Genomic DNA, 27,472 nt, shown 5'->3' on the forward strand with positions numbered 1-27,472 from the left:
ATAAAATTCAGAGTTTGGGAGTCCACAGCACCTGGCACATAGTAGGTGCTCAACAAAGGGAGATGCCAAACTTGACGGTGGCCATACATCCCGCCTCCAGAATGGAGGCCTGGGTCCCCCAGTGTGCAGGCAAAGGTTTCCCTGTGAAGTTCCCAGAGGGTGATCAGCCTCCCTCTTCCCCTCCACACTCAAAGGAAACTCCCCTCATGCCTCATTCCCCTGCAGCTCCCCCACCCTCAGGAGGCTGTTATAACTTCCCACCAACACCCAGCCCAGCCCTTCCAGTCTCTTTCTCAGCTCCAGCACAGGAACGGCCCCCCTAGGACACGGCCCCCCTAGGACACGGCCCTGCCTCCACAATCCTTAGAGACCTTGCCATGGGAATGCAGGAGAGAGGCCCTGGCTTCCCCGGATCTGCAAACACTCGTCTCTGAGCGTCACTAGAGCCCCAGCAGTGGTCACACCTTCGGCCACTGCTGGACTCCAGTCAGGCCTCCCCAGTTGGACTTGGGAGTCCCCGAGAGCAGTACCATATATCCCCGTCTCCTCCCTGCCCCACTGTGTTTCCCAGCACAGTTCCCGACACACAGTAGGTGCTCGGTACAGGTTGCTGCTCAAATGACTCAGTGAGCGACTAAAGGAATGGACAAATTCATCTTTTCACGCAGAGTTATTTCTTGGGAGCCCGCGAGAACTGGCCTCCAACCCTTCTCACAGCCAGTGCTGAGGGAACTCAGAGGACACAGAGGTCTTGGCCCTGGGCCAAGGAGAACGTTGAGGATGGAGGCTTGGGAAGCAAAGCACCAGGCTGAGATTTCCTGGTGAGATTACCTCCCACACACCCAGTATTTGGTGATGGTCTGGATACAGGAGCTACAGAAGGTAGTAGGACCTGCCTGTGAGGGCTTGATCGGCAGACTTTGGCTTACAGGTCCTGGGGAACCATCGAAGGTTCTGTGAGAGAACAGCCCAGTTAAAGCCAGGCTTTGGAAAAGACAGGCAGATGGAAGCTGGCAGGCAAACACCATTCACTGTGCCGTTCCTGAGCCCGGCGGACCCCTGGGTGGCGTTCCATAGGGCCTGGCACTCGGGGGCGGAGCCACAGCACAGTGGTGATTCCAGCCTCAGCTACAATGGACCAGTGGTTGGGAACTTGGGCTCCAGCCAGGTGGCCTGGGTTTGAATGCTGGCTGCCCCCGCTTAGCAGCTGTGTGACCTCGGGCAAGTGACAGAACTACTCTGTGCCTCTGTTTTCTTGCCTGCAGCATAGGGATGACAACGGCAGTTGCTGCCTCGGGCACTGTGGGGTTCCAAGGAGAGCCCAGAAAGCCTCAATAAGTCACAGTTCTTACTGTCTTTCTGATGTATCACTTCTTAGATGGTAGGGATGGACCCTCTTCCCCTTCTGTCAGAGCCCAGCTCGCAGGGGCACAGGGAGGCTCTCTGAGAACTTCCAGTAACGAACCTGGACAGGGCACAACATCTCGAGATCTGGTCCATCTCGAGAGTGCCCCAGCATTCACGTGGGGTCTTCTGCCTGCTGGGAGGGGCCCTCCCTTGACACCTGCCACGACACCTCCCTCCCTCCACACCAAGGCTGTGGGTATTTCCTGGGTGAAGTGTAATCGCAATGAAAAACAATGTCCCTGTGACAGCCTCTTGCATAATCTGCCCACAGCTCTCTGTGATTTCCTGGCCAGGCTGGGTACAGCCCCGAGAGGGGGGGCCCCCATCCTGCCTTGGAAGGTGCCAGACCCTGCCCCCCTTCTTAGGGGGCAAGAGCGCTTGCAACCTTAGTTTCTCCATCTGGAAAATGGGGTGTTGGAGCCAATTAATTTGAAAGCCTCAAACGTTCTTGAATCAAACAGAAGTAGGTTTGATTTCTGGCCCTGCCGCATTCTGCCTGCAGGGGTTCCTGAATGCACGGGGTGTCCCCATGGTCAGATCTCGCTCTGGACACAGGCCAACTTCAATTCCAATTCCAACTGGCTGACCTTGGACACGTGCTTTAGCTCCCTTGAGACAACTCTGGGAGCAAGAGCAGTTCGGTTACTGCGAGGATGAAAGGAGGCAGGAAGCAAAGTATTAAGTGCGGTCCCTGTCACATAGTAAGATCTCAAAATTCTTTGTGGGCTCGGGGGGGGGGGGTCTGCAGCCCTTCCCCTTGAACCTGGGCTCTGGGGCTGCTTGACCAATAGCATGTGGCCACAGTGATGCTGGGCCCATTGCTGGGCCCCTGTCTTAAGAACCTGGCAGGTCCCACTTCCTATGCCGGGGCTGTTTGTTCTAAGAAGGCAGCTGCCATGCTATGAGGAAGCCTCAGCCTCCCCCAAGAGAGGCCTGTGGAGAGAAGCCCACAGCCCACACCCACTTGCCATCCGAAGTGTGATCCCTGGGGCCAGCTGTGAACAGAAGCGAGCTCCCCCCACCTCTGAGCCCCAGCCAAAATGCATGCAGAGCTGTGAGCAAAATCAGTTGCAGATACTGCTTTGAGCCACTGAGTTTTGAGGTGGTTTAGGATGTAGCAAGAGATCATCGGGACAGTTCAGGTCAGTTACTAGCCACTCAACGTCACTGTAAGGGGCTCAGCAAGTTCATCGGAAAGCGTGGTCCCTGAGAGTGGACATAGCAAGGCACGGAAGCGGCCTCTGCATGGAGCACGATCTGGACAGACAATGACGCCGCCCCTGAAGGAGCAGCCTCCTGATCTGGGAGACCCAGTAAAAAAGGAGAACCCAGGCACCTTGTTCAAAAATGCACAATCATTTGGACAGCATTAAATTTAAATGGAGCATTAAATCAAGCGCTGGCCCTCCAAAGCAGGAGACCGGCCGGGCTGCACAAGCTTTGTGCCTGTGAGGCTGCGGACAGCTCCTGTGATCTCGTCTATCTGATTACGCGGACCCCCTCGACACCTGCAAAGCTGCCTTATCCATAAGGACCTAACTCACTGCGGTTACTCTTGTGTCAACACCACACTGAAAGAATAAATAAATAAAGGGCAGAACCAAGAGCAGCAAGTCCCCTTTACCGATCGCCCGGACAGAACAGTGATCTCCCTGCCTGCCGTCCTGTCTCCCCCAGACAGCACGGAGCTGGGACCACAGGGCAACCCACTTTAATCCCTGTGGGGCTATTTTCCCATCTGTGATCTGGGGAGGTTTGCTCCTGCCTCGTCTTCCTTCCAGGGATCCTCGGGGGCGTGGGGCAGAGAGTGGGGTACGAGGGGCAGCTGAGAGGAAGCCCGGCTCTCTGCGCTGTCCGGGCTCCCCGCCCCGGGTCTCCCCTGAGTGAGGCCACCTGGGGGAGTGCAGATCCAAGGACAGAGGTTCTACCTGGGCTGCTCGGGGTCCTTCCTGCCCTGCCAGGCGGACTCAGAAAGCCACACCTGGTCTGCCGCTTGAGCTCGGCAGGTTGCCCAGGCTCCCGTGAAGATCTCTCCCTCCCCAGAAGAGGAGGGCTCAAACCAACCTCCCTCCTACCTCCGAGCTATGGTGAGCTGGAGGCAAGGAAGCTTGTCCAGAGGGCACAGGGCCTGAGGATAACCTTGATATAAGTGCCGAACCAAGCGCAGCAGGAGCCCGGCTCCGTGGACAGGAAGGCACCTTCCTGGCTGTGTGACAGTGGGTCAGTCTGTGTGCCTCTCTGAGCCCTGGTCTGTAAAAGGGAGCACTGACCCTCAGCCTTTCAGCCATTATTAATGAAGCCCAGATACAGAAACCATCAGGTCTAAAGGCCCCGAGATGCCTCCATGGGCCGCCCTGTACCAAACAGGGAAGCTGCCCAGCGCCAGGCCAAACGCTTGAGCCGGCTCACCCCAGCACCTCACAGCCCTCCCGTGAGGGGGTTATCACGTCCATGTTGCAGATCTAGGAAACCGAGCTTGGGGGGCTCTGTGGCTGGAACTGCTGGGGCTGGAAGTGAACCCTGATGGAGCCGCGCCCTTCCAGGCACAAGCTGGGCTGATCAACAATCAACGGAAGGGGGGCGTGCAGGCTGGCTCCAAAGAGGCCCCTCGCCCCCGCACCCAAACACAAACAAAGGTTCCTCCCTCCCCCAGGAATTTTTGTTGTGGTTTTTACTCTCCTGGAAGCCAGCCAAAGAAAGGGGAACCTAGACCCGCCCGGCTCCCAGCCCCAGCACAGTGACATCGGCCCCGGAGCCAGGAACTGCTCTCAGCCAGGAATGCAGTCTGAACTCTGCCTTTTCTGAGAAAGCTTGGACATCGGCCCCTTGACAGCCGGCCCCCCACTGCCTCTTTCCTAGATTTCCCTCAGAAATAGGTTAAAACAACCTTTGGCGCCTCTGCTTTGGCCCTTCACGCCTATTCCTGAGATAATACCAGGATGTTGATTGTTCTCATAGAGAAAAAAAGACATAGCCTTGTATACCAGATTTTATGATAAAATCTAAGTGTCCTCCAGCAGCCCCACACGCCCCCTGTGAGCCGCTGGCTTCCCGGCTCACCTCCTTGTTCTCTCTGCCCTGCTTCTCCCACTGGGTCGGGTTTCCTGAATCTCGAGGCCAGAAGCACTCCTACCTCAGGGTCTTTGCAACTGTGGTTCCCCTGACTTCCTGGAATGTTCTGTCCGCACATTCCCAGTACTCCCTCTTGTCATGTCACTCCTCTGAGCTCAGCCAGCCACATGGCTGGAGCTGGTCCTCCCCTACAGACACTCTGCCACACACCCCTGATGGGGGCTTCTCACAGCACACAGAGCAGGATGGCTTCTGGAACCACCTTGTTCACCGGTCAGTTACGCACTGTCATCTGTCTCCATTCACCGGACACAGACGCGCGCAAGCGAGTCTGTCTGAGTGCTCTATGCTCTCTGGAGCTACACGTGGGCCTGGCTCATCACAGGTGTTTTTAAAAGGAGGGAGGAAGGGAAGAAGGGGGTGAGGGAAGTCCCTGGAGAAAGATCTTAGGCAGCAATGCGCTGGAATGCACTAGAACCGTGAACAGGACGTCCCCTGCAGAGGGACCCACAGCACATGGCAAATGCCCGAGTGTCAGACATCTAACAAACAGCCCAGTCCTAGGACTTTGACTTGAGGGGTTTCTGGGGCACCCCACAGACCAAGAAGGGGTGTATCCACTGTGGGGTTTCCCACACAACCTGGCCGCAAAGAAACCCAGGTTCCAGGAGAGCCTGAGGGCCCTGGTGAACCTTGCCCAAGCCAACACAGGCTCCCTAGAACCAACGAGCAATCACAGCGCGCTTTCAAAGGTGACCTGCACGGGAGTTCTGCCAGCCCCCCCGAGGGCGCACTCGGTGGTAGGTGGCAGCCACGCTGTGCCCAGGACACAAGCTACCAGCAGCAAGAACAAGCCCCCGATCCCCGGCCTCCAACAGAACCCCGTGACCCTACCGGATACGGGCTGACACTCTTGCCCCGCAGACCAGGAAACAGCTGGACCCGTGTTACCTCTGCGCCTCACATAACCAAGATCGCCTTGCTGGTAAGTGGCAGAGCCAGGATTCGAACCCCAAGTCTGACCTGCACATCTCTGCAGTTCTGTGTCTTTGCTCCGAAGAGCAGCAGTCGGGCCTCTCTGCCTGTGACTCGCTCACAACCACTGGGGACCTGTGCTCCTCTGGTCCCTGGGCATGGCCCCAGGGTATGAATCCAGCGTGGATGCCAGACCCACGGGAGGGTGTAAGAGCCAGGGTGGGCTCTGCCAGCTCCTCCTCAGGACAGAGCTGACCTTGGTACTTTTAATATTCTCCCTCTGACCTCCAATCCAGCCTGATGCTCCAAGTTCATCTCTGTCTCAGGCCCTGCTGCCTCCCCACAACCCGCCACCGCCTCCTCCACTGTTACCTCTTAGAGGACAGGGTGGAGAACGTGGGTGGGAGGGAAGGCACCCAAGAACCTGCAGCCAGAGAGCCGCCTTGTCCGTGCACAGATTTTCATTTGTTTAACCCAACAAGCCAGTTCCCGGTGACCTCTTCAGGCCCGCAGCCCTGGAGAGGGGGCAGAGGAGACCCCAGGCTCTGGAGATGCAGCCTCCTGTTCCGTTTCGGGGAGTGGCCCTGGCCTGAAAGATTCTACAAACGGAAAACGGCTTACAACCCACCAGACTGCCGTGGGAAAGAATACGTTTCCTATGAATGCAAGAGCTTCCTTAGGACACATCACTTACCGTCACTCCCTGAATACAACTGTTCAGGAAGAGGGATGTTATCCGTGCATGGGAGGGTCCCTCTCGGCCTGCCCTCTGCCACCCTGAGCAGCAGGGGACGTGTCCTCTGCTCACCTGGACGTCAGAATGGACAGAGGTTAGGAGGTGGACCCTGATCACTGGGCAGGGCAGGGCAATTCTCCCAGCTCTCGGACCAACTGCATGGCAGGAAAACACAGTGGGTAACCGGCTGGGTTTGATCAAAAGGTCTGGGCACGAGCTGGAGTCCTGGGGATGGGGTGGGTGAGGTCTGACCACGGCCCTCTGTCTCTTTCCTCCACCCCAGGGGCGGCACAGTCAAGAGGGGAGTTCCTGGCCAGCTGCCTGGGGTGGGCAGTAGGGCCCCCACTGGCCCTGAGCTGTGATCAGGGCTGCAGGCTGGGCCCCTCCCAACTCAGGCCCCAAGTCCAAGGTTTCCATTTACCCCTCAATCCTCTCCTTGCCCCAAAGCTGGACATTCATGCTGCTACTTTGGGATTCCCTTTTCCCAAGCTGCAGGGGCAGCTCCTCCCAGCCCAGAGGGTGGGCCACAGAGAGGCCCAGTATCTCTATCTGCAAATACCCACAGGAAGCCTTATGACAAGAGGTATTTTCTTTTAAATATCCTCAGAGGACAGGTCTTAGCCCAGGGAGTGGGAATTACGTGGAGGAAGATTTGCCCCAGCAGCAAGCAGGCTCCCTGCTGCAGACCTCTGGGTCCTAAGATGCCTCCCCCGTGGAGGGGACTGGTAGGGACACTGTGAGACAAGTCAGTCGACAAGAGGCTCACTGTGGGGGCTACAAGAGGAGGGCTGGCAGCACCAGGACGGTCTCACTTGGCCCCAGAGGGGCTGGGGGCCAAGTTGGGCACTTACCTCGACACAGGGCACAGAGCTCAGAAGCTGGCCGCCTAGGTAGTTGGGTGAAGGAGGACCCCCCGCCCCATTCTGGGGGAGAGGGACTGCCCAGACCCTTCCTGCTCAGATGTTCTCAAATATTCTCACTCTCAAAAATAGTTTCCTGAAACTTACAACTGGTATTTTTAAGGAACCTTACACATTTTCTGAGGATCAAAATTTCAAAGGCTCAAAGGTTTTGTGAAGGGACTTTGGGCAAGGAAGTTCTTCATTTCTTCCAACAGGGGGACCGCATCTTCAAGTCAAGACTGCCAGGGCCCTGCTCAGCGGGGTGGGGCGTACTCAGGCCCCTTCCAGCCAGAGCTCCAGGCACAGTGCACCCCGGCCGTTCCCGCACGGGACATCTGGGCAAATACTGTCCTTCACATGGCAACGTCTTCAGGTTCCGATGTGAGTCCCTCTCGGTGTCCTAGCCCCTCCAAACATCTGAGCAGTTTCAGAAACTACCCTGTGATTCCTGGCCCAGCCCCAACTTCCTCCAGAGAATGAGCAAGCTGGTGGGTAAACAGCAGCTTTCCCCGGCCTGGACTCCAGCGGGTGAATTCCTGGGACCTGCAGGCAGCGAGGTGGAACGGCCTGAGCTGTGGGCAGCCCCGTCCTCTGCCCACACATCCCTCTCCAAGGCTGGCTCATGTTTGTTCACATGAGTCTGAAAGCCCTGGGGAGAGCAGGCCAGCCAGACCCAAGTCAGGACAGCTTTACTCCTTAACGTGAAATGCGAAAAGTCCTCAAGTCCAGACGGGACTACTAGTTTTTCTGAGAATCCGGAAGAAGGCAGGAAGTCTGGGCGAAACCGTGTTGCTTTCTGACATCCGTGTCCCAACCATGGGTGCTGAGCAGCTGGAGGGCAAGGGCAGGGCTGGGCCCACTGGGCTCCAGATGCATGGTAGGTGTGCGGAAGGCGCATCGCCCTGGGACAGCAGAGGGGCCACAGAGCAGGCAGGCACCCAGGAAGGGCCCAGGGCTCCCCACCAGCAGGCTCCTCTCCAGGCAGCAGCTGGGTGGGCAGGGTCTCCGGCTGCAGGTGAGGCGCGACAGCAGCTGGGTCCCAAGGAGCCTCCCGCGGAGGTGACAGCTGGGGACCTTGTGAAACAATCAGTGACCCCAGACCCCTCGCCCACCGTGGGTCTACAGAATAGGAGGGGGCTGGCGGCACCAGGAGGGTTTCACTTGGCTCCGGCATGGCTAGGGGCCAGGTTGGGCAGTCACCTGGATGCGGGCGAGGAGCACAGCGGAAGGGGTTGCGGGGGCGGGGGGCGGCTGTTGCCAAGGTGGGGCCAGCCCATGATGCCTTGGCCCCTGACTTCCCTTCGACCCAGGACAAACCACCACAGGTGCTGGCTCAGTGCCCTCAGGGGCCACAGTACACTAACTGGGGGCTGCCGGCATGGTGGGAAGGTCTGGGGGGCGTCACTCCCACAGCCCAGGGTGAGAGCTGAAGGCACAGGGCCAGTGCCTCCGGCCTCTGCTGTCAGTGAGCTCTGGCCCCCGTGGCGCGTGTCTGATGCTTGGGGCTCCAGGGGCATCTTCCCAGCAGTGGCAGGAGACAGATGCCCAGTCCCTGCTGTCCGTCTGCCGCTCCAACAAACACTGCCATTCAGATCCCGCCCCTGGGTCGTCTCTCCTGCACAAGCCCAGGCTTCCCGAGGGTCTGGGCTGGGGGGCAGCAGGGCAGGGATGCAACGAGAGGCCCCTGGAACCCCCTTGCTCCAGGCTGCTCTACCCCTGAGTGCTGGAACCTCAGTTCTGGTCACAAGGGCTTCTGCCCCCAGCCTGGTGCCACCAGGGCCACCCTGGCCTCCCGGGGGGCACCCCACTGTCCGCTCAGCCCCAACCCAGGCCAGGCTTCATTTCTCCATGACGGTCATGGGCAAGGAGGCCTCCTTTCCTTCCTCTTCCACCGAGAACATGGCGTCCCCACAGCTGTCCAGAGGTGGCTCTGTCTCCTGCTCTGGGAAGCGGGGGGCGTGGTCCACTTCCAGATCCTCCTCGAACTCAGGCCCCGCCGGCCCCACCAGCCCCCGGCCCTCGGGCACCTCAGTCCTCACAGTCCCCACAATCACTGTGTCAGCCTTCATGATGTAGATCTTCTCTGCAAGGCAAAAGGGAGGGGGAAGTGAGGGGACCGGGGCCCTAGCTGGGCAGGGCGAGGGGGCAGGGGACGGTTCAGGTTCCAGCTCTGTCTCTCCTGCTATGTGGCTTCGGGCCCGCGACCCAGTCTCTCTGATGCACAGTCGGTCCCATCAACCTCACAGGTGTCCTGAGGCTCAAAGGACATAAAACAGCTAGAAACTGTGCCGGACTGAAGGACTGGCCCGCTTGTGGGAGAGGCTCATGACCTCCTCAGCATTTAGGAGGGGATGGGGTGGGAAGGAGAGAGCCGCGCTGGAGAGAAAATGAGCCCTGGGCAGAGAAGGGGGCGGCTGCAGCCCCACTGAGCAGCAGAGGCGGCCCATCCAGACCCTTCCACACACGACTCCCGAGTCTTCACAACGCTGCCACGCAGCAGGCAGTCTGTTCTTGTCCCCGTGGACAGATAGAAAGAACCTGAAGCCCTGAAAGGTTAAATGACTGGCCCAAAGTCACCAGGCAGTTAGTAGAACTCTCAGCAGAAACTCCCACCCGACTGGCTACCCTTTCCACTCCCGTCCGCGAGCCTACATCAGAAACCTGGGGGGGGGGGGGCAACGTGTTCTGGTTGGCCTGGGCTGCTCCCGGTTTTCATAGTGAAAGACCTTTTCAGTTCAGGTAAACCCAGACAGTTGATGACAGTCTGAGGAAGCTCAGGCCTGTTAATAATGAACAGCAGCCTGTGAGGCTTTGCTCGGGGCCAGATTTCAGTGTTTATTACTCACGGCCCATCTCCAGCCTTCACGGCTGGGCCTGGCCGGTGCATGCTAGGGCTGCCTGTGCATGCCGCTTGGAGGAATCGTGGCTCCTAAGAGGCAGGACCCTCTGCGGTCCTCATCATCATCTGCTGGGGGTAGGGGAGGCACTTCAGAGGCTCAGGGGAGTTAAGGAAGCTGTCCAAGAAGCTGGGAAGGGAGGAGCCTGGCCTACACTCAGCATAGCTTCTCTGATGGCCTTGAGCTCGGGGCAGGGTCCCAGCTCCAGCAGCTTGGCCCTAGGACTCTCTCTGGAGTCTCAAGAGGGAACTTGACAGCGGGGGTGGAGCAGGGGGCTCCTGACCTGCCTCTCTGCGTCACCCAGTTACGCCCCTCTGATCCAGGAGCTCTCCAAAGATCCCTGGGGTCCTTACACTGGCCACCCCTTTGCTTCAAGCTAGTCCTTCTGTTTTGGCCTTTCACACTCCAGGAAAGAGGGAAGTGTTCAAAATAGCAGTGAGGACGAGAGAAAAGCTGCGAGTGTCGCAAGCTGTGGGTTGGGGGCCCCTCACACACCCCAAAAGAGAGAGCAGGGCCCCAGGCTCCGGCCAACACCCTCCACCGAGGCCTGTAGGCCCTTTGCCCCAGGAGCCTGTGCAGAGGGCCTAGGAAAGAGCGGGAGCCAGAGGGGTGAGAGAGAAGGGACCGTGGGGAGGGCGAGAGGGCCCGGAGCAGCCAGACAGGGCTGGAAGAGAAGACGAGGCACAGGGAACAGGGTGGGTTTGTCCGAAGAAGCCGAAGCCAGGGGCCAGGCTCTCCCTCCCTCACATTCCGAGGGTCCTGATTGCTCCAGCTCTATCCGTCATCACCTGCCCCGCCCCCCAAGCTGGGAACAGAAAGGAGGGTCTTTCAGGGGCTGCTCGAACCTTCTATTCCACCCACGGCTCTAGAATCCAGAGAAGTTATCTTAGTGGCCTGGAAGGTGAGGGGCTCCCCCTGCCTGGTGCCCAGGAGCAGAGGGATAAAGCTCGGGCTGGGTGTGGCCCCCCCCGGGGTACTAGATGGGTTCTGTGGGGCAGGGGGTGCTCCTCGGGGATGGTGTCAGAAGGATGAAAGGTTCCCGAGCAAACCTCCAAGGCCCTCTCTCGCAACAACCCTGCTCACCAGCAAGGCTAGCAGGCGGCTGGAGCGGGCTGCCCACACCCCAGCGGTCCTGGACCCCGGTACGTCCCTCCGCCTGCCCCCGCAGCTCCGGACACTGCACTCAGCACAGATCCAAACGTCCAAGTTATGACTTCTTAGGAAATTTAGAGGAGATGCCTTGTGGGTGGTATTACCCCGAATAACACTCTTCTTAAATAAAACTTGCTGAGAGCTACAGCGCCAAAAGTTTTGGTTTCGTATGAAAGACCCTGGCCCAAAGAGTTCTACCCACCAGTGCCTGCTGTAGAAATGTGTAGGATGATTACAGATGCCTCTCTGGTATGATCCCGGCAATGCTTAACCCTCCAGAGAAGAAAGAGATGGAGCTCAGTAAGGCCTGCCCTCAGGGAGCTCACAGTCAGATGGGAGCGAGGCAGGGGGCAGAGGCCACAAACCCAGTCATACTGCTGGAGGCTGAGGATACAGGGTCTGGAGGTCCCAGGTCTGAGGGAGCACAACAGAGGGGCATTGGTTTAGACAGGAGAGTGGAGAGGGCCAGGAAGACTTCCTGGAGGAGGAGGCAAATAAGCAGCGGTTTCAGGACATCAGGAATTGACTAGATTCAAAGGGGGAGTTGGCTGTCCCAGGTGAGGAGGCTGCTCCCGCAGAGAAGCTCTGAAGGGAGAGAGGGCTCTGTGAGCTCTGGAAACTGCCAGTGAGTGGGCAAAGCAGGCTGGAGAGTTCAGGAGGCAGGGGAGTCTGGTCGGAGGAGGCAGCTCGTGGGCAGCGACCGATATGAATGCCAGAGTAAGAGTGCACCCTGGGATTCATCCTGACAGTGACCGGGAGTGCTCAAGTGGGGTGCAGAATGGACAGGCATGTATTTCGGTAGAAACACTCTGCTGTACCAGGACGGAGAGAAGCCGGAGAGGAGGCAGGGAGACTCTTGGGAGGCCAAAGCGGAAGGCCTGCCTCGGGTGGAGGGCAGCCGAGGCTTGGGAAGGGCTGGTCTCTGCAGAGGTGGGCCAGCCACGGGGTTCAGAGCCCCGCATGTGTGGGATGGGGCCGGGTCCCGGCGCTGCCACCCGCAGCTGTGTGACGCGGACAATCTCCCCGCACCCACCCGACAGTGCCCTTGCCCCAGGTGTGAAAAGAAGAGGCAGGCACTGTCCTCAGAAGGCCACGTGACAACGAGAGAGGACTTCCGTCCAGACAAGGGGCCGGTCTTGTTGTCACTGGAATGTCTCCTCCTGTCCCCGCAAAGGGCTCTTTGCTGGGGGTGGGGGAGGCGTTCACGGCTCACTTTAAAGTTGGCAGCCCCCCAGGCAGTGGGGAGCCCCTCTCCCCGACCCTCACCCGCCAACACAACTTCACAAGCGCCTGCAATGGCCCTGTGGGGGCCGGATCACTACTACACCCATTTTACAGAAAGTTAAACTGGGCTGCCGAGATGGAACAGGCTTTAAGTCTCTCATGAAAAGCTGTTCCTACTTACGAGGGCGGGCAGGGGAACCCACCCCCTCCTCACCAGGCCTTCCTGCCCCAGGGGGTCTGGGTCCCGCTCCCCCTGCTCCCTCAGCCCTGAGCACACAGGAACCCCCCCGAACCGACAGACTCACCGATCCTGTTGTTGGTATGCTCCGAGGTCACCCGGGGGGGCTCGGGGAGGTCCCTGGGGGACGAGGGGCTCCCGGCGGGAGGGCTGGCTTCCAGCAGCCGCATGCTCTCTCGGCAGACTGCCCCGCGGGGGGAGGACTCCGCAACCGGGGGGCTCAGCAAGCCCAGCTCTTCCATGCCCGACTCCACCACTGACACACTCTTCAGCTGCTGTGGGCACAGAGGGGGTGGAGTTGACAAAGGGTGCCCCCAACCACCCTGGGAAGCCCCCGTTTCTTCACCTCCAGACTCCAGTGAGTCTCCCTCTCTGCCTGAACGTTGCCACACACCACCCACGGCTTCTCGGCGTGGAGAGCCTGGTGCCCTGTGCTGAGTTTCAGAAGTCCTGTTGCTTTTTACACCTACTAAATAACCAGAGCAGCCAGCATCCCCTACAGCGCTCACCGCGTGTGTGGCCTCGACACGTGTGAATCCTCACGACCGCCCTGTAAAGTGGCTAATACCAGCACCCTCCCACTTCACAGACCAGGAAACTGAGACCCAGAGGAGTCAGGGAACTCGCTCAAGGAAGTGTGCGGGCCAGCCCTCGAACCCCGGCACCTCGCTCTGGAATCGATGCTTATCAGCCTGTGTGGGTTAAGTGTGCACTCCAGGCCCACCGCAACTGCCCAGCCCTGACCTCCTGGGACGGAGATTGGTTACGATTACACTAACGTGTTCTAAAACCAGCTATGTCTTCAGTTAAACGGTGGTTTCGTTTTTGACTTTCATAGTTAAGTATAAAGGAAGAGTGGTCTCATGGAATGTTCTAACGCATGATATGTACCTTCAGCCTTCAAAATGGAATGGGCTCGAGTGATTCACAAAATAGAGCCACACAGCCATGACTATCCTTTCGCAACCATCTGAAGTCCAAAAGATGGCATTTTAAACAAGTTTCTATGAAACCATGGACTCTTGTGGCCAAACAATGTTTGATTATCTCACAATCATTAAATGCCTTTTTCATCAAATTTCCTGGTATTGTAATAGTCACTTATCTGACCCAAGCATATTTGTGAATGTGACCTCCCATAACTTGAAACTGAACTCACATTGTGGTTCTGGCTGTTACATTAAGAAATTAAAGGACGGAAACCTCTCTCCATGTATGAATGTTTGAGTTGAAAGAAAGTCACGGAAAAATTGATAAATGGAAAAAACAATGGGTGAACCATACACAGCTGAGATGTAGCCGTATGGAGTGTTTTGTCTTACCCCATCCCTCAGCCCCGGAGGACAACACCCCCCTCCCCACCCAGGGCGCTCCTGGAGGCTGGGCCCAGAGCAGGGCACCCAGCCCAGCCCGCTGAGGGCCAGGTGTCTGGGCCCCTCCCTGGTCACTGTCAGTTACCAGCAAAGCCCCTGGCCCAGCACCTGCCCACAGCAGCAAGCTCTTTGTCAAAGGCAGGTGAAGAAGTCCTTCCAGCTCAGGGCAACAGTGCAGGGTACCAGTTTTGAAGCCCCACAAACCAGGATTCAAGTCAAACCAGGGCTCGCTGATCTATTTTCCAATCGCGAACCCAGCTCTCCTGTCCGCGCCTAGGTTCCTTCTTTTGTAAAATGAACGACAGTACCAACCTTCGAGTGCCGTCAGGACCACCCGCGATAACTGAGGAGCATAGAGCCTGCCTCATGGCAAGTGGTCCACACAGGATGGCTATGTGTTCACACTTTTTTTTTTTTTTTTGGAGAAAGTGAGAAAGAGAGCATGTGCAGGAGAGGAGGGGCAGAGGAAAAGACGGAGAGAGAATCTGGAGAAGGCTCTATGCTCGGCACGGAGCTCGAGGTGGGGTTCGATCTCACAACCTGAAATCCCTCACAACTCTGAAAACCCTGACCTGAACTGAAACCAAGAGTTGGACGCTTCACCGACTGAGCCACCCAGACACCGCTGTGATAGATGAGTTTTCAAAGAATCATGTTATGGATTTGTTTTCCCAGTGGAGTGAAGGAGAAAAGGGAAATGAGCCCATCTGGCACCCAGAGTAGCCCAAACCAAATCCATGGTCTGCCAGACCCTTCTGGAAGTCCCCGGCAGGATGAGCCAGGAGCCAGAGACTATTGAGGGGGTGGGGCTCCCCGTCTGTGCTCAGGACACCCCCCCGTGGAGCAGACCCAGCTTGAACTTGCAGGGGGGGCCCACACCCCCATCACCGTGGGAGGGGAGGGACCCACCAGCAGCTCTCAGAACCAGGGGAGCAGTCCGATTTAGGGGCACAGAAGTGAGGGAGGCAGGGCGACAAACGGCTACTTACTGTCGGGTTCCTCCCAGGCCTGGAATCTGCAAAAAGAAAGAGTAGTGACTTCACCAAGGAGAGTCTGGCAGCTGCCTGGTCTGCCCAGCCCACGTATGGGAGGCAGTGACATCTGTTCGACACTCAGGCTGGACGGCAGGGGACAGTTACAGAACCCTCGCCCATGCCTGGACACAGAGGCTCACTTCCCAGCGCTCGCCTCAGCAGTGGCTGTGGGAGGACTGGGAACCACCTCTCCCCCAGTCACGAAGCCAACCAGGGCACCGGACTCCTTCTCCAGTCTCCCACCCCACTCAGGCACAGGAGAGGTTCAGGAGCGGCACGCACCGCAGCTGGAGCCGAGGAGGCGGCCTCTGCTGTCTCAGGAGTTGGTTTGGGGCCGCCCCCACTCCCTTGCAGCCCCCAGGGTCTAGAGAACTCAGAACTCCCTGGAGCGCCATGCAAAGCTCCCACGGAGGACCTCAAACCTGGGTGGGGGCAGATGACTCATCCTGAGGACCTTTGCTAAAACCCACACTGGACACACACAGCGTCAATCAACCCTGAAGGCCTTTGGTGGGAGATTGGGTTTTTTATTACAGGTGCGGAAAGATCCCATGTGACCACCTTCGAGGAGGACAGCGGCTCGTCACCATCCTACTGCCTACCATCCCTCCGCGGGGCTCAGGAGGGGCTGATTCACTGATTCTTAGGCTGCAACTTTACCTTCTCATCCCAAACCCCCACCATCCACACCAGCACTTCTCTCATATCAAATATGGGGCCAGGACATGGCTAAGCATAGGTTGACATTTACCCATGGCCCACTGGCCACCTGACAAGGCAGGAGATTCGGCGCCCAGGAATCTGGTCTACACTGGGCAAATCAACTCCCAGCGTAGACCGTCATCGGGACACACAGCCCTTGAGGAGTCCTGAGGAGGCCCTCTTGGAGACTTGGAAGTGTTGTTCCAAGCTGCCGTTAGGCATGCATACCTGACCAGAGAAATCTGCTCTGGAAATGCCAGTGAGCTGCATCATCTCCAGAACATTCTGACCTCAGCAGCTCTGGGAACCATCAGCCCTGATCCTAGCTGAAACGCCCACTGGAGGCCAACCAACTAGGATACTACTAGTAAGACAAGAGGTTTGAACGTGCTGTGTAGATATTAGGGCAGTTGGGGGACACACTTTCATGTGCTTCTAAGTGATTATCAGCATGTAAAATGTGTCTAAGGTCTAAAGAGGAAATGAATGATGGTCAAAAGAAGAACATGTATAAAATGACACAATTTTGGATTCTTTCCTCTTCTTCTTCTTTTTTTTTTTTAAGAGAGAGACAGTGAGAGTGTGGGGGTTGGGAGAGAGGGAGAGAGAAAATCTCTCTTAAGCAGGCTCCATGCCCAGCACAGGGCCCGACACAGGGCTGGATCTCAGCCTTGAGATCATGACCTGAGCTGAAATCAGGAGTTGGATGCTTGACCATCAGAGCCACCCAGGTACCCTACCTGGAGTCTTGATTTAACAAATGTTAAAGTTTCCTTCGTCTGGTAACTGATGCTCCCAGCAGAGTGGTCACCTTGGGAGAATATGGTTCATTCCCGCTGGGAGGCCCCTGTTACCCAAGCGATCCCTTTGAGAAATGCTCTCTGGCCTGAGGCACATTCTTTTAAATGATGTCAGTGAAGACTAATTTTTGCCCTTTGAGAGTAATGTTGACTTTTGCAAATAGCCAGCTGTGGTTTAGGTGGCCAGGGGGAAAGAGTGTGACAAAGTAACAAGATAAAATAAAATAAATAAAAGTGATAAAACTCAGTCTTGGAAAGGATGTGGGTAAAAAGGAACACCATGGCTCATGCCCTGTGAACTGGTTCCATGTTTCTCAAGAGCCATCTGGCAGTGAAAACCTCACACTCTTTGACCTAGTAAATCCCGCTTCAGGGACACACCCTCAGGAAATAACCCAAGAGAACACAACAAGGCTGTCCGCAGAGGTGGTAGTTATAATCAAAAAACTGAAAGCAACCCAGATGACAAACAATGAGGCAGCTTGGCAGTCTTGAAACAGAGCCCGTCCGAGCAAGGAAGCCCCAACACAACATCTCTCCACCTTCCCAGCTTTAGTTCTCATGTCTGGAAAGTGGGACACAGCATGCCAACTCTGGAGGGTTTTTATGAAGATGAAATGAGACCCAAAACGCGAAGGTACCCAGTGATCAGTCCCACTGAGAGCACGCGCCTTGACATGATGTGGTAAGAACGATCCTGTGCCCATGTGGTCTTCCTCCCCCAAACCTGCCACCCCACTGTCACCAGGAAGAAAATATTATACAAATTCCTATAAAGGGGCATCCTGTACCTAACGGGCCAGCAGGCCTCAAAACTGCCAAGGCTGGGCACCTGGGTGGCTCAGTGGTTAAACATCTGCCTTCGGCTCAGGTCATGATCTCAAGGTCCTGGGATCAAGCCCCGCATCGGGCTCTCTGCTCAGCACAGAGCCTGCTTCTCTCTCTCTCTCTCTGCCTCGTCCCCTCCCCCAGCTCATGCACGCACGTGCACTCTCTCTCTCAAATAAATAAACAAAATCTTAAAAAAAAAAAAAAGGATCTCTTACACACACATACAGAACACCTAAGTAACCCTAGAGTGTGGGCTGCAGTTGAAGGGAATGTATCAGTACGACCTCGGCTACCGGACAGAGACACTGAGGCAAGCTGCGCGCAGCAGAGGCAGGAAGGACACCGGGTGTGCACAGAACTCTCTGAACTATCTTTTCAGATACTCTATGCATCTAAAATGGTTCTAAAATGTTAAGTCTGTTGAAAATTTTTAGAAATTTAAATGTGAGAAAGGGACCATTCCCAGGAGGCTGCGGGCCACGCGGCGGGCCCCGGGACACTAACGCGGCGCTCATCACGCCAAGGAGAAAACCAGCACGTGACACTGACTCTTGGGAACAAGCATAAAACAATAGAAAGGTGAAAAGGCCGAATCCAGAGGTACCAATGTCTATCTACAGGTGCCTGACAACCCACGTGTGTACTTTGATAAAAACTCAGGACAAACTGTGCTGAGAACAGAGGTCAGATTTCCTAAGTGTGCATCCTGGAAAAATGTGGCTTTAGTCCACGGTCTTCATTATCGGTTTCCTCGCTTGGGGGAGTAACTACGATCTTTTCATAAATGCGTCTGGCACCCGAGGACATGAGTCCAGGGACACACGAGACATTGGTGGCCCCCCCGGGGACAACTGCATAGTTTCCCCAGGGCTGCCGTGAAGGCCACTCCAGCCGACCCTGTGAGTTCCCACACCGATGCCAGCACTCCCGTCCGCCCCAGCCACTGCCCCCTCTCAGTGCCAGCCCCCATCCCGCCTGGGGGCCCCGCTGCCGTGGGAAGCGGAACAGACCCGACGAAGGAGGCTCAGCCAGGCTTTGGCAACGGCACCCCTAGGTTCAGATCTGGCTCATGGGAGACACAGCTGATTCCAGGGTGAAGGCAGAGAAGGACCAGGTAAGTTAGGATCGTCTTAAAGAAGTGCTCAGAACACAGGAGGACGCCAGCGCCAACTTCAAGGGCCGAATCTGAACACTAACTCAATAATGATGGCAAGAGAATAAGACAGAAAGCCACGAGTGCATGCAGATATAAATAGAGACGACAAAGAAGAAAGTGTGATGAGGAACCGGTTATTCAGAGAGCCTCGCAGTTGCTCCCCCGAAAGCACTTACTCCTTGCCAAGGAGAAAAGAACAGCCTCGTGCCAGAGCGGCCTGGGAGGCAGCGCTGGCGTCAAGTGCTCCCAGCCAGCCATGCTGGGAAAGGGACCAACCGGCTGGAAACTGGCAGGACGGCCGCCACCTGGGGAGCTCAGCAGCCCTGCTGGGATTTTCCCGCCACCAGAGACGCAGGACCTGACTCAACTCTCCCATCACAAGGACTGCACCGGGCAAACCTAAGGGGAGGGACGGCCAAGTCAGCGGGGAGATGCTCAAAGGTGGCCAGGTCACAAACGTGACGGAAAAAACAGGAATGGACCCAGACTGAAGGAAACTCAAGAGACGTGACAACCAGAAGCAACATGGAGTCCTGAACTGGATTCTTCTGCTGTGGAGGACATGGCTGGGATAAAGGAAGGATCTTGAGTGGGGTCTGAGAATTCGTTGGTGGTAACGCACCAGTGTGAATTCTGATTTTGGTGGCATCCCTGTGTTGCATAAAAATACACCTTGTTTGCATGAACACACACTATAAAGTATGATAAGGCATCGAGATACTCACTCGCCTCAAAAAGTTGAGAAAAATTAGTTCTTTGCATTTCCTTGTGACTCTGTCCTAAGCTTGAAATTATTTCAAAACAACAACAATGAACATTTTTTTTTCAACTTAAACCTGCCTGAAGTAACAGATAAGGACTTTGGTGTTCATTAAAATGAAGAAGTTTAGTCTGAGTTTCTCAACCAGGCACAATTCTGACCTCAGACTGTTCTTAACCGACTGGTCTTAAACAAGCTCCTCGACCTTCCTGTGGACCTGGTTTCTCATCTGGGAAATGGGGACAAAAGCTGCAAGTGCCTCCCAGGTCCGCTGTGCACCTGGGCTCTGCTGCCGAGGACACGGGCCACAACATGGAAATGACTCGAGAGACAGCTGGCAGGCGCCGGAGCTCTGGGGCAGGGAGGGCCAGGGCGCGCATCCCCACCTGGCCAGCCATCGGTCCCTTGACGCACCTGACGCTCATCTAAACGCCAGAGAGAGCGAGGACCCGTTTCTGTACCCAGCACCTGGACCACGATTTGAACATGCGAATGAGCCAGCAAGTGAACGGACGCTCCCTAACCCCTTCGGGCCCCACTGCTCTGGGGGGGATCGGGGCATCGACACCCTCTGTCCATTCTCATCCTGAGTCCTGGGCACTTATCCTGGCTTCGTCTTCCGTCCAGCTCAGGCCGGGAACCCAGACCCTGCCAGGGACCCACCGGAAGCCAGAGGGCCAGAAATAGCCCCAAACAGGATGGCTGCCACTGAGTCTCAGGGCTTGGTTTCTTGTAGGTCTAACTTCTTCAGGGAAGGTGCTTTTCTCTCTCTCTATTTTTCTCTGTGGCAAAACTGCCATCACGAAGGTTTGAAGAAAAAAATAAACTGACAGCAATGGAAATTCTAATACTAGAAAAATGTCAAGAAAGCAAACATGGGTTTCAATGAGACATTAAGGCTGACAGCTCATGGAAAAAGGCTTGAAACTATCAAAACACAAAAACCCCCCTTGCTAAGATCACAGCAGGTGCTTGTGAAACTCATCAAGTTTGAAACAGGTCTCGGTGGACGGGTTTTGTGCCCAAGTCCAAAAGCTGGCGGCAGTGAAGGTCTCCAAGGGTCCTGGGGAGATAGGGGGCAAGAGGGCCGTGACCTGGACCAAGGCTGCCCACTGGGCTCCTGTGTGGACACTGGAGAAAGCACGAAGCTTGAGGGGAGGGCGGCAGAGGAGACAGGTCTGAGCCCTCCACAAACAAAGCCCACAATCTCGAGGACCAGCGCCTGAGTCTTGAGTCTCACCAGCTGTGTGGCCCCCGCCAGCTACCCACTTTTGGGACTTGACTCCTCCTTATGGAATGGAGATCATCACCCATCCCCCTTGGGGTTCATGGGATGGTGGGACCCTCTGCCTTGAAACCAGAAAGGGAAGTTCACTCCTTCCCCCCTTGGGTCGGGGCCCAGCACACAGTAGGTGCTCAATCAGTGCTTGTGGAGTGCTGGTGAGACCTTGTCCTGCCTGAAAGGGCTGCACAGGGGAGAAGAGGCATGTGGCAAGGATGGCTGGGACCCACCCCCCACCCCCCCACCCGCCAACACACACACACACACGCATGCACGCACTCACACCCGGGTGAGGGCTGGAAATAGGTCAGGGGCTCTGGCAGGCGGTCTGCAAAAGTTGGCCTGAAAGCAGGGCCAGAGAAGGCTTTAGAACAGCCTAGAAATCAGAAGGCCCTGAGATGCCTGGTGAGGAAAGCAGCCTCCAACACGGGCTGGCCTGTTGGCCAACATCGACCCTCAGCTGCACACAGTTTCCGCCTCAACTGAGCCGCACGGCCGCCATCTGAGGCAGACCTTGCCACCCCCCTTCACAGTGAGGACACTGAGGCAGAGGAATGATGAAACTCACCAGAGCCATGCAGCTCAGAAGTGGTAGAACAGGATTCCAGCCCTATCAGCCTGCCCTACAGACCCCACAGCCCTCGCTGCCAGCAGGAGAGAGGCACAGAGCGTCGGGGAGAAGGGGGAAGGGGCAGAGAGGCCAGAAAGGAAGGGAAGGCATTCAGAAATGCCTCTCCAGGGGGTGGGCACTGTGGAGGGAAGAATGAAAGATGAGATGGATCTTAGACCTTCCTGCTAACCCGCCGTCCGAATGCCACGGAGGACTGTGGAGGACGGTTCCCGACCGCACTGCATTCCCCTTACCAATACGCCTGTGCAGAGAGGGAGCCCCAGACCCAGGGCCCAGAGCTGCTGTGTCCCTGTGGCCCGAGGAGCCCCCTCTGGACATCTGGACACTTACCTGCAGGCTCCAGCTTGGGCCGGAAGGTCTGGACAGGGTAGCACGGGTAGAGCTCTGAAAAGACAGCGGAGTTGGCTGGAGAGCCTCGCGCAGCGCCCCCGCAGGGCAGCACAGAGCCCGGGCTGGGCTAGCACAGAGCCCCTGCCCTCCCCCAGGCCCCAAGACCCATGTACTCACTCTGCTGAATCCACTTCCAGCAGGCCCTCCGGTGGCACAGGAGGAAGGACACGGAGCCCAAGACCACCACCAGTAGCACGACCATCCAGAAGAGCACGGGCCCTAGAACACAGAGGCAGCCCTGCTCCCTCCACCCTGATGCTGGGGGGCCCAGGAGCCTCCACTGCAAGCACCCCGGACGGTCCTCACCCTGGACTATGTTCTCCTCCTGGGGCACAGAAGCCATCGGGGCTGGCAGGACCTGGTCCTCCCCTAAGAGGGAACTGAGACCCAGACCCTCTGCCTCCCTGGTGCAGCTTTATCCACCTGCCCTCCCTCCCCTGGCTCGAGGGAGCCCGTCAGGACAGGTAAATGGTTGACAGAAGAACAAGCCATTCCTGGACAGTGAGAAATTGAGGAGTTGAGGAGCCGGAAGGAAGGAGCCGAGGTCCAGAAGAATACAGTCTGGGGCCTGCGGAGGAGGGCCCCTGCCAGGCGCGGCCCCGAGGCGGGGGGTGGGGGGGTTGGGGTAGGGGAGGGCGGGGGGGTGCAGGCGAAGCAGCAAGGAGGGTGAAGTGGGGCGTCTGGGAGGGCTCCAGCTCCCCTCCAGATGGGACGCTTCCCAAGGCAGGCAGGGGGTCTTCTCTGCACACGCACCCACTCAGCACCTCTTTCCTGAATACCACGCAGGCACCATTACCATCTCCTTTTACAAACAAGGGAAACTGAGGCTTGTGAAGTAACTCACTAAAATGGCAAAGGGCAAACCCCAAGAATCACTGCTTGGGCCAGGCTGGGCCAGGCCAGGCCAGGCGGCTCCCGAACCCACACGCATCACCGCTGTGTGGGTGTGTGTTTCTACAACTTCACTCACTATTTGTTCCTTTTTATCTTTGGTTGCTTATGAAGATAGTTACTGTTAAGTCCACGTTCAGATGTTAAAACGTAGTAGGTGCCATCTATGTGCTTCTCCAGCTTTAACGTGCATGCCGATCTCCTGGGACCATGTTGCAATACAGACTGTGGTTCGTGGGGCGGGGGTGGAGCCCAGAATTTTGCTCCTCTGACAAGTTGCTGATGCGACAAGTCCCAGACCACGCTTGAGCATGGCCAGCTGGAGGGCTGCCGCCACCTAGTGTTTGACACTAGAACTGCAAGCCCTACACCAAAGCCCCTTAGAATGTCCCCAAGGATCCCCAAAAGGTGATAGCTACACGTACCCCAATGCTTACTGCCATGTGTGGTACGTGCGACAAAACTGAGGCTCAGAGGAATTAAACAACTAGTCAAGGTCATGTCTTCATTGTCCAAGTGTTTTGTGAGTAGCAATTACGGGGCCACGGGGACAAAGCTCTGAGTACAAGCCCTGCCTGGAAGCGAGGAACAATCAAGAGCAAGTGACAGAGCCACAGCCTCAGCTCAAGAAGCCAGAAAGCTGGGGTCAGCCTTGGTCTCCCCCACCCAGTGGATGCTGCCACCCAGGGACAAGCCTCCCTCCTCCCGGCCCCCTGGGAGGCAGACCCATCCTTTCTGGGAGGTAATGCTTACCTGAAACCAGAATGGGCTTTCCCGTGGAGGAGAAAGAGATGGAAGAGCTCGTTGATATGGGGGTGTCTCCCCAAGCGTGGGTGATGCCCCTTCCATGCTCCTTACTGATCTGGGGGTCTCCCGAGGAGACCAGAGGGGCAGAGGCACTGCCAGGAGAGAAGACAGAAGTAAGACTGATGGTGGAGATGGAGACAGGGAAGCACGTGCTCAGGAATCGTTCCCAGTGGTGCCAGCCCAGAGTCGTGCACACATCCTCCAGAATGACTTGTGACCTTGTCACAGAGATCCAGCCCAGGCCCCACCCCTACCTCCAGCCCAGCTGTCCCCAGATAAGGCCAGGGAGTCACCTGGTGGACGTCTTGCTGTCCTCTGGGTTGGTGCTGCAATCAGGGTGGGCCTCGGGGGGAGGTGGCTCATGGGTGGCACCCCTTTCAGCTGTACCTGCAGGGAGAGGTCTTAGAATTGGTATCAAGGAGCCTTACCCAGCAGGACTGGAAACTTCTAGGGAGGAGGCTTGGTGAGGCCATAAGGACACTGCAGCCAGGTAGACTCGGGCTGATGTCCTGACCCTCGTTCCTTCTCCCCTTCCTTCCTTCCCTCCGTGCAACAACTCTTTGCTGAGCACCTGCTATGTGTCAGGGACTGTGCTGCCAGCTGGGATGGAGCAGTGAGCAAAAGAGACCAGATCCCTACTGTCAGGGGCTCATGGGCATGGTGGAGGGCTCACAGAGGTGACACGGGTGTCACACAAAGGTACACGGGCTCCCCGTAACACGGCACTTGAACGCGTCTGTCCAGGGAGGCTTCCCTCAAGGGAAGTGTGGGTGGGGCTATCTAAGCAGAGGAAATCAAAGACGGGGTGGCCCCAGGCCCCCTCGGTGGGGGAAGGAGAAGAGCAGGCGCGTGGGAGGGGCTGCGGAGCAACACACTTGTGCATACGGCGTTCTTCAAAGTAGCCAAACGGTGGAAACAACCCCAATGCCCATCAACTGGACAAATAAATAAGATGTAGTGCATCTGCACCCCAATACTGTGTGGCAATAAAAGGGAACCATGCACTAAGACTAGCCGCAGAGCACAGAAGCCTCAAAAGGATCATGTGCCGTGAGAGAAACCTGACACAGAGCGCGGATTCAGGAAATGTCTGGAAAAGGTCCATCTAGAGGGACAGAGAGTTGGATGAGTCCTTGTCCAAGCTGGGGACGGATACGGGGATTGACTACTAAAGCCACAAGGTTTCGTAGATTGTAGTGATGGTTTTATAACTCTGTAAATGTCTTTACAGTCATTGAATTGCAGACTTAAATCTACAGATCCTGGGGTATGTCAAGTGTACTGCAACAAAGCTGTTCTTAAAAACTGCTCCCCGAAGCGAGGATTTAATTAGCAATCAGATGGGATCAGTGCAGTAGATTACATCCCGGGACCCCTCCTCAGATGGGGAGGTGTCTGTGTCCCCGCCTCCCCAATGCCGTGGAGCAGGATGGAAGGAACAGAGTGACTGTCCCCAGCCTAGGCCATTCTGCACTCCCGCCCCGGCTGTAAGGAGAGGATGCTCTGGGCAGGTAGCGGCCGCCACTCGTTCCAGGAGTAAGAGAAACACCTGAAGCCAACGCAAACCAAACCTGCGCGCCCAGGCAAGACGGCAAAGCCTCCAGCTGACCCAGGCAGGACAGCTGAACCCTGAAATGTCAACGTTGTTTGCTGTTTGCCGTCCGCTATGCCTGCAGCTAGAGCTGGCTGAGACAGGCAGGCCCGTGTCTCAAAGGATCAAAGTGGAAAAGCCGCCCCTCACCTCCAGCCAACTGTGATCGCACAGGAAGATGGCTTGGTGCTCTACACCTCCTGATGTTATGCAAAAGAGAAACCTGATAAATATACATAAATAAACATATGAAATTACTATCTCCTGTTATTTAAAGTAGCCGCAGTTTTTTGAAAGTTCCTTTCTTTTGAGATCAACTGTATTAAGGCATAATTGATATAGGAGAAAATGTCCCTTCCATTGTACTGTTCAATGGGTTTTGAAGACTGAGTCCTTCCAATTTACCTGTACCTCCATTCAAGATCTAGAACATTCCCACCATCCCAGTAAGTTCTCTGGTGCCCTTCTGCCATAAACCCTCCTCCTGCATTCAGGCAACCACTGGTCTGCTTTATGTCTATATAGATTAGTGTGCCTGTTCCAGAATCTCATTAGACCGGCTCGGGCAGGAAGTACTCTCTGGGTCTGGCTTCCTTCTCTCAGCGTGTTTCTGCGATTCACTTATAATGCACAGCACACTCGTCACTGTGGAGATGTGCCACATTTTCCCGGTCACCCGCAGATGGACAGCTGGGTTGTTTCCAGATTGGAGCTTTTTAAAATAAATTATAAATTATAAATAAGGCAACTCTGAATGTTCTTGTACAAGTCTTCATGAGGACATACAATTTCCTTCCTCCTGATACTTAACGGAGCAGAGGGGACGGCTGTATGTCACTGTGCCAACCACACAGAATGCCTTCGAGGACCCCCAGGCAGCACCATGAGGAGAGAGCCTCCCGCCTCTCTCTAAGGCACCTGAGTCTGAGCTCCCACTGGACACCTGCCGGAATGCAGCAAAAGAACCACTGTCCTGGGGTGCCTGGGTGGCTCAGTGGGTTAGGCATCTGCCTTGGGCTCAGGTCATGGTCCCAGCGTCCTGGGATCGAGCCCTATGTTGGGCCCCCTGCTTAGTGGGGAGCCTGCTTCCCCCTCTCTCTCTGCCCCTCCCCCAACACCCACTCATGCTTTCTTTCACAATCTTTCTCAAATAAATAAAACCTTCAAAAAAAAAAAAAAGAAAGTACCGCTGTCCTACTCTAAGTGGAGAAGGGGGACCTAGTGCTCCTTGGGTGCCTCTCAACCTCTCCGTGTGCCTCATTCCGCACCTGTAGCCGCCTCCCTTCTCCCGGGGGTAATGGCCCTCCCCCTTTCCTCTTTCTTTAAATCTGGAGGTGAGGAGAAGGTATTGTTTAGCCCCTACTTAGGCTGCTGTGTTGTCTGGTAAGAGCCAACTGAAAGACAGGGAAAAAAGAAAAAGAAACTCCCACTCTTATTCCCAATTTAGAACTAAAAAATATAGTATTTGCCAGACTGAAATATTTCTCTTTAAATCCAAACACGTGATCCTTGGGCCATTTGAAGGAGAATGGTCTTAGCATCAAGGTCGAGTGGGTTCTCTTTTTGTGCATCCAACAAGTGCTTAAAATCAGATAAAATTTTCATCTTCATATTTGGAGTGTAGGTTAGTCGGCTTTTTATTTTCCCTAGAGTTCTTAACTGCCTTTTGTTTTCGTGTTGAGAAGAGAATAATGTGCCTTCACCATATCATCAAGTTTTTCAAACCTACTACTCAGGAAGTTTACTGTGATTCCTTCTTTCATTCCTGCAGACAGGACAACTCACTGGAGCCCTCCTCCATTTTTCTGTTCTCATCTGGCTCAGTTGGTCTGCAATACAGCTGTCATACTGGGACTTCCCTGCTCTCCTAGGATAGAGTCACTGTTTTCTAGATTCATGGCTTTTTTTTTTTTTTTTGGTTTGTTTTAGCCCCTCATTTAGCCAGATAACATCTTCAAGTAACTTTCTAAGAGAGGACACATGAGGGAAAATCTTCCTGCCCTTTTATGTCTGAAAATGCTTTTTGATGCTTTCAAACTTAATTGTACTTAACCGAATAGAAAATTCTAGGTTCAGAACTAAGAAGCAGCTGATGTGGTCTGGTAGGGAGGACTCTGGGCTGGAACTCGGGATCCTTATGTTCTAGCTCTACCTCTAACCATATGATTCTCTCCATCCATAAAACCAGGTGGGTAAGATCAGGTCACAGGTGGTGACAGCCTTTGAATGGGCCCTCAGAAACATTCTGGGTGGCCAGCACAGGAATCTAGTCATCCATCTCCTGGGTATTTACTCATGAGAGATGAAGAAATATGTTTACAGAGTTGTACGAGACTTTTTGTAATTGCTTCATTCATAATAGCTCCAAACTAGAAATAACCCAAATGTCTGTCAACTAGTGAACGGATAAAGACATCTGTTTTGTCTGGGTCTGAGTCATCTTCACTCGTCCTGCTTTGCTCTTGGTAGGTCCGTCTGAAGTTTCATATTTTTCAGGTCAAGTATGCAAGGAAAGTTGGGGCATCATGGTGGGTACAAGGCCCAGAGCACACAGTGACCAGGCCAACAGGGCTGTGAATGCGGAAGACCCGAGGCTTAGGGTAAGGGGTGCACAAGGGGAA

The 27,472-nt window shown here is 55.7% G+C and overlaps 1 protein-coding gene across 3 annotated transcripts in view; it reads right to left on the reverse strand.

Annotated features, from left to right (window-relative positions):
- Positions 1–7,179: 7,179 nt before the first annotated feature.
- Positions 7,180–27,472, reverse strand: part of TNFRSF8 (TNF receptor superfamily member 8) — a 61,953-nt gene continuing 41,660 nt past the window's right edge. For all 3 annotated transcript variants that reach the window (XM_032302632.1, XM_032302633.1, XM_032302631.1), the window contains 7 exons: positions 23,554–23,647; positions 23,207–23,352; positions 21,680–21,781; positions 21,503–21,556; positions 14,966–14,991; positions 12,671–12,878; positions 7,180–9,175 (listed from right to left, as the gene is read on the reverse strand). In XM_032302632.1, the coding sequence (XP_032158523.1) occupies positions 8,931–9,175; positions 12,671–12,878; positions 14,966–14,991; positions 21,503–21,556; positions 21,680–21,781; positions 23,207–23,352; positions 23,554–23,647 (875 nt within the window). In that variant the 3' untranslated portion in view covers positions 7,180–8,930. The remainder of the gene's footprint in view (positions 9,176–12,670; positions 12,879–14,965; positions 14,992–21,502; positions 21,557–21,679; positions 21,782–23,206; positions 23,353–23,553; positions 23,648–27,472) is intronic.

The sequence above is a fragment of the Mustela erminea genome, chromosome 10, assembly GCF_009829155.1.
Source record: "Mustela erminea isolate mMusErm1 chromosome 10, mMusErm1.Pri, whole genome shotgun sequence".
In the NCBI taxonomy this organism is placed as follows: domain Eukaryota; kingdom Metazoa; phylum Chordata; class Mammalia; order Carnivora; family Mustelidae; genus Mustela; species Mustela erminea.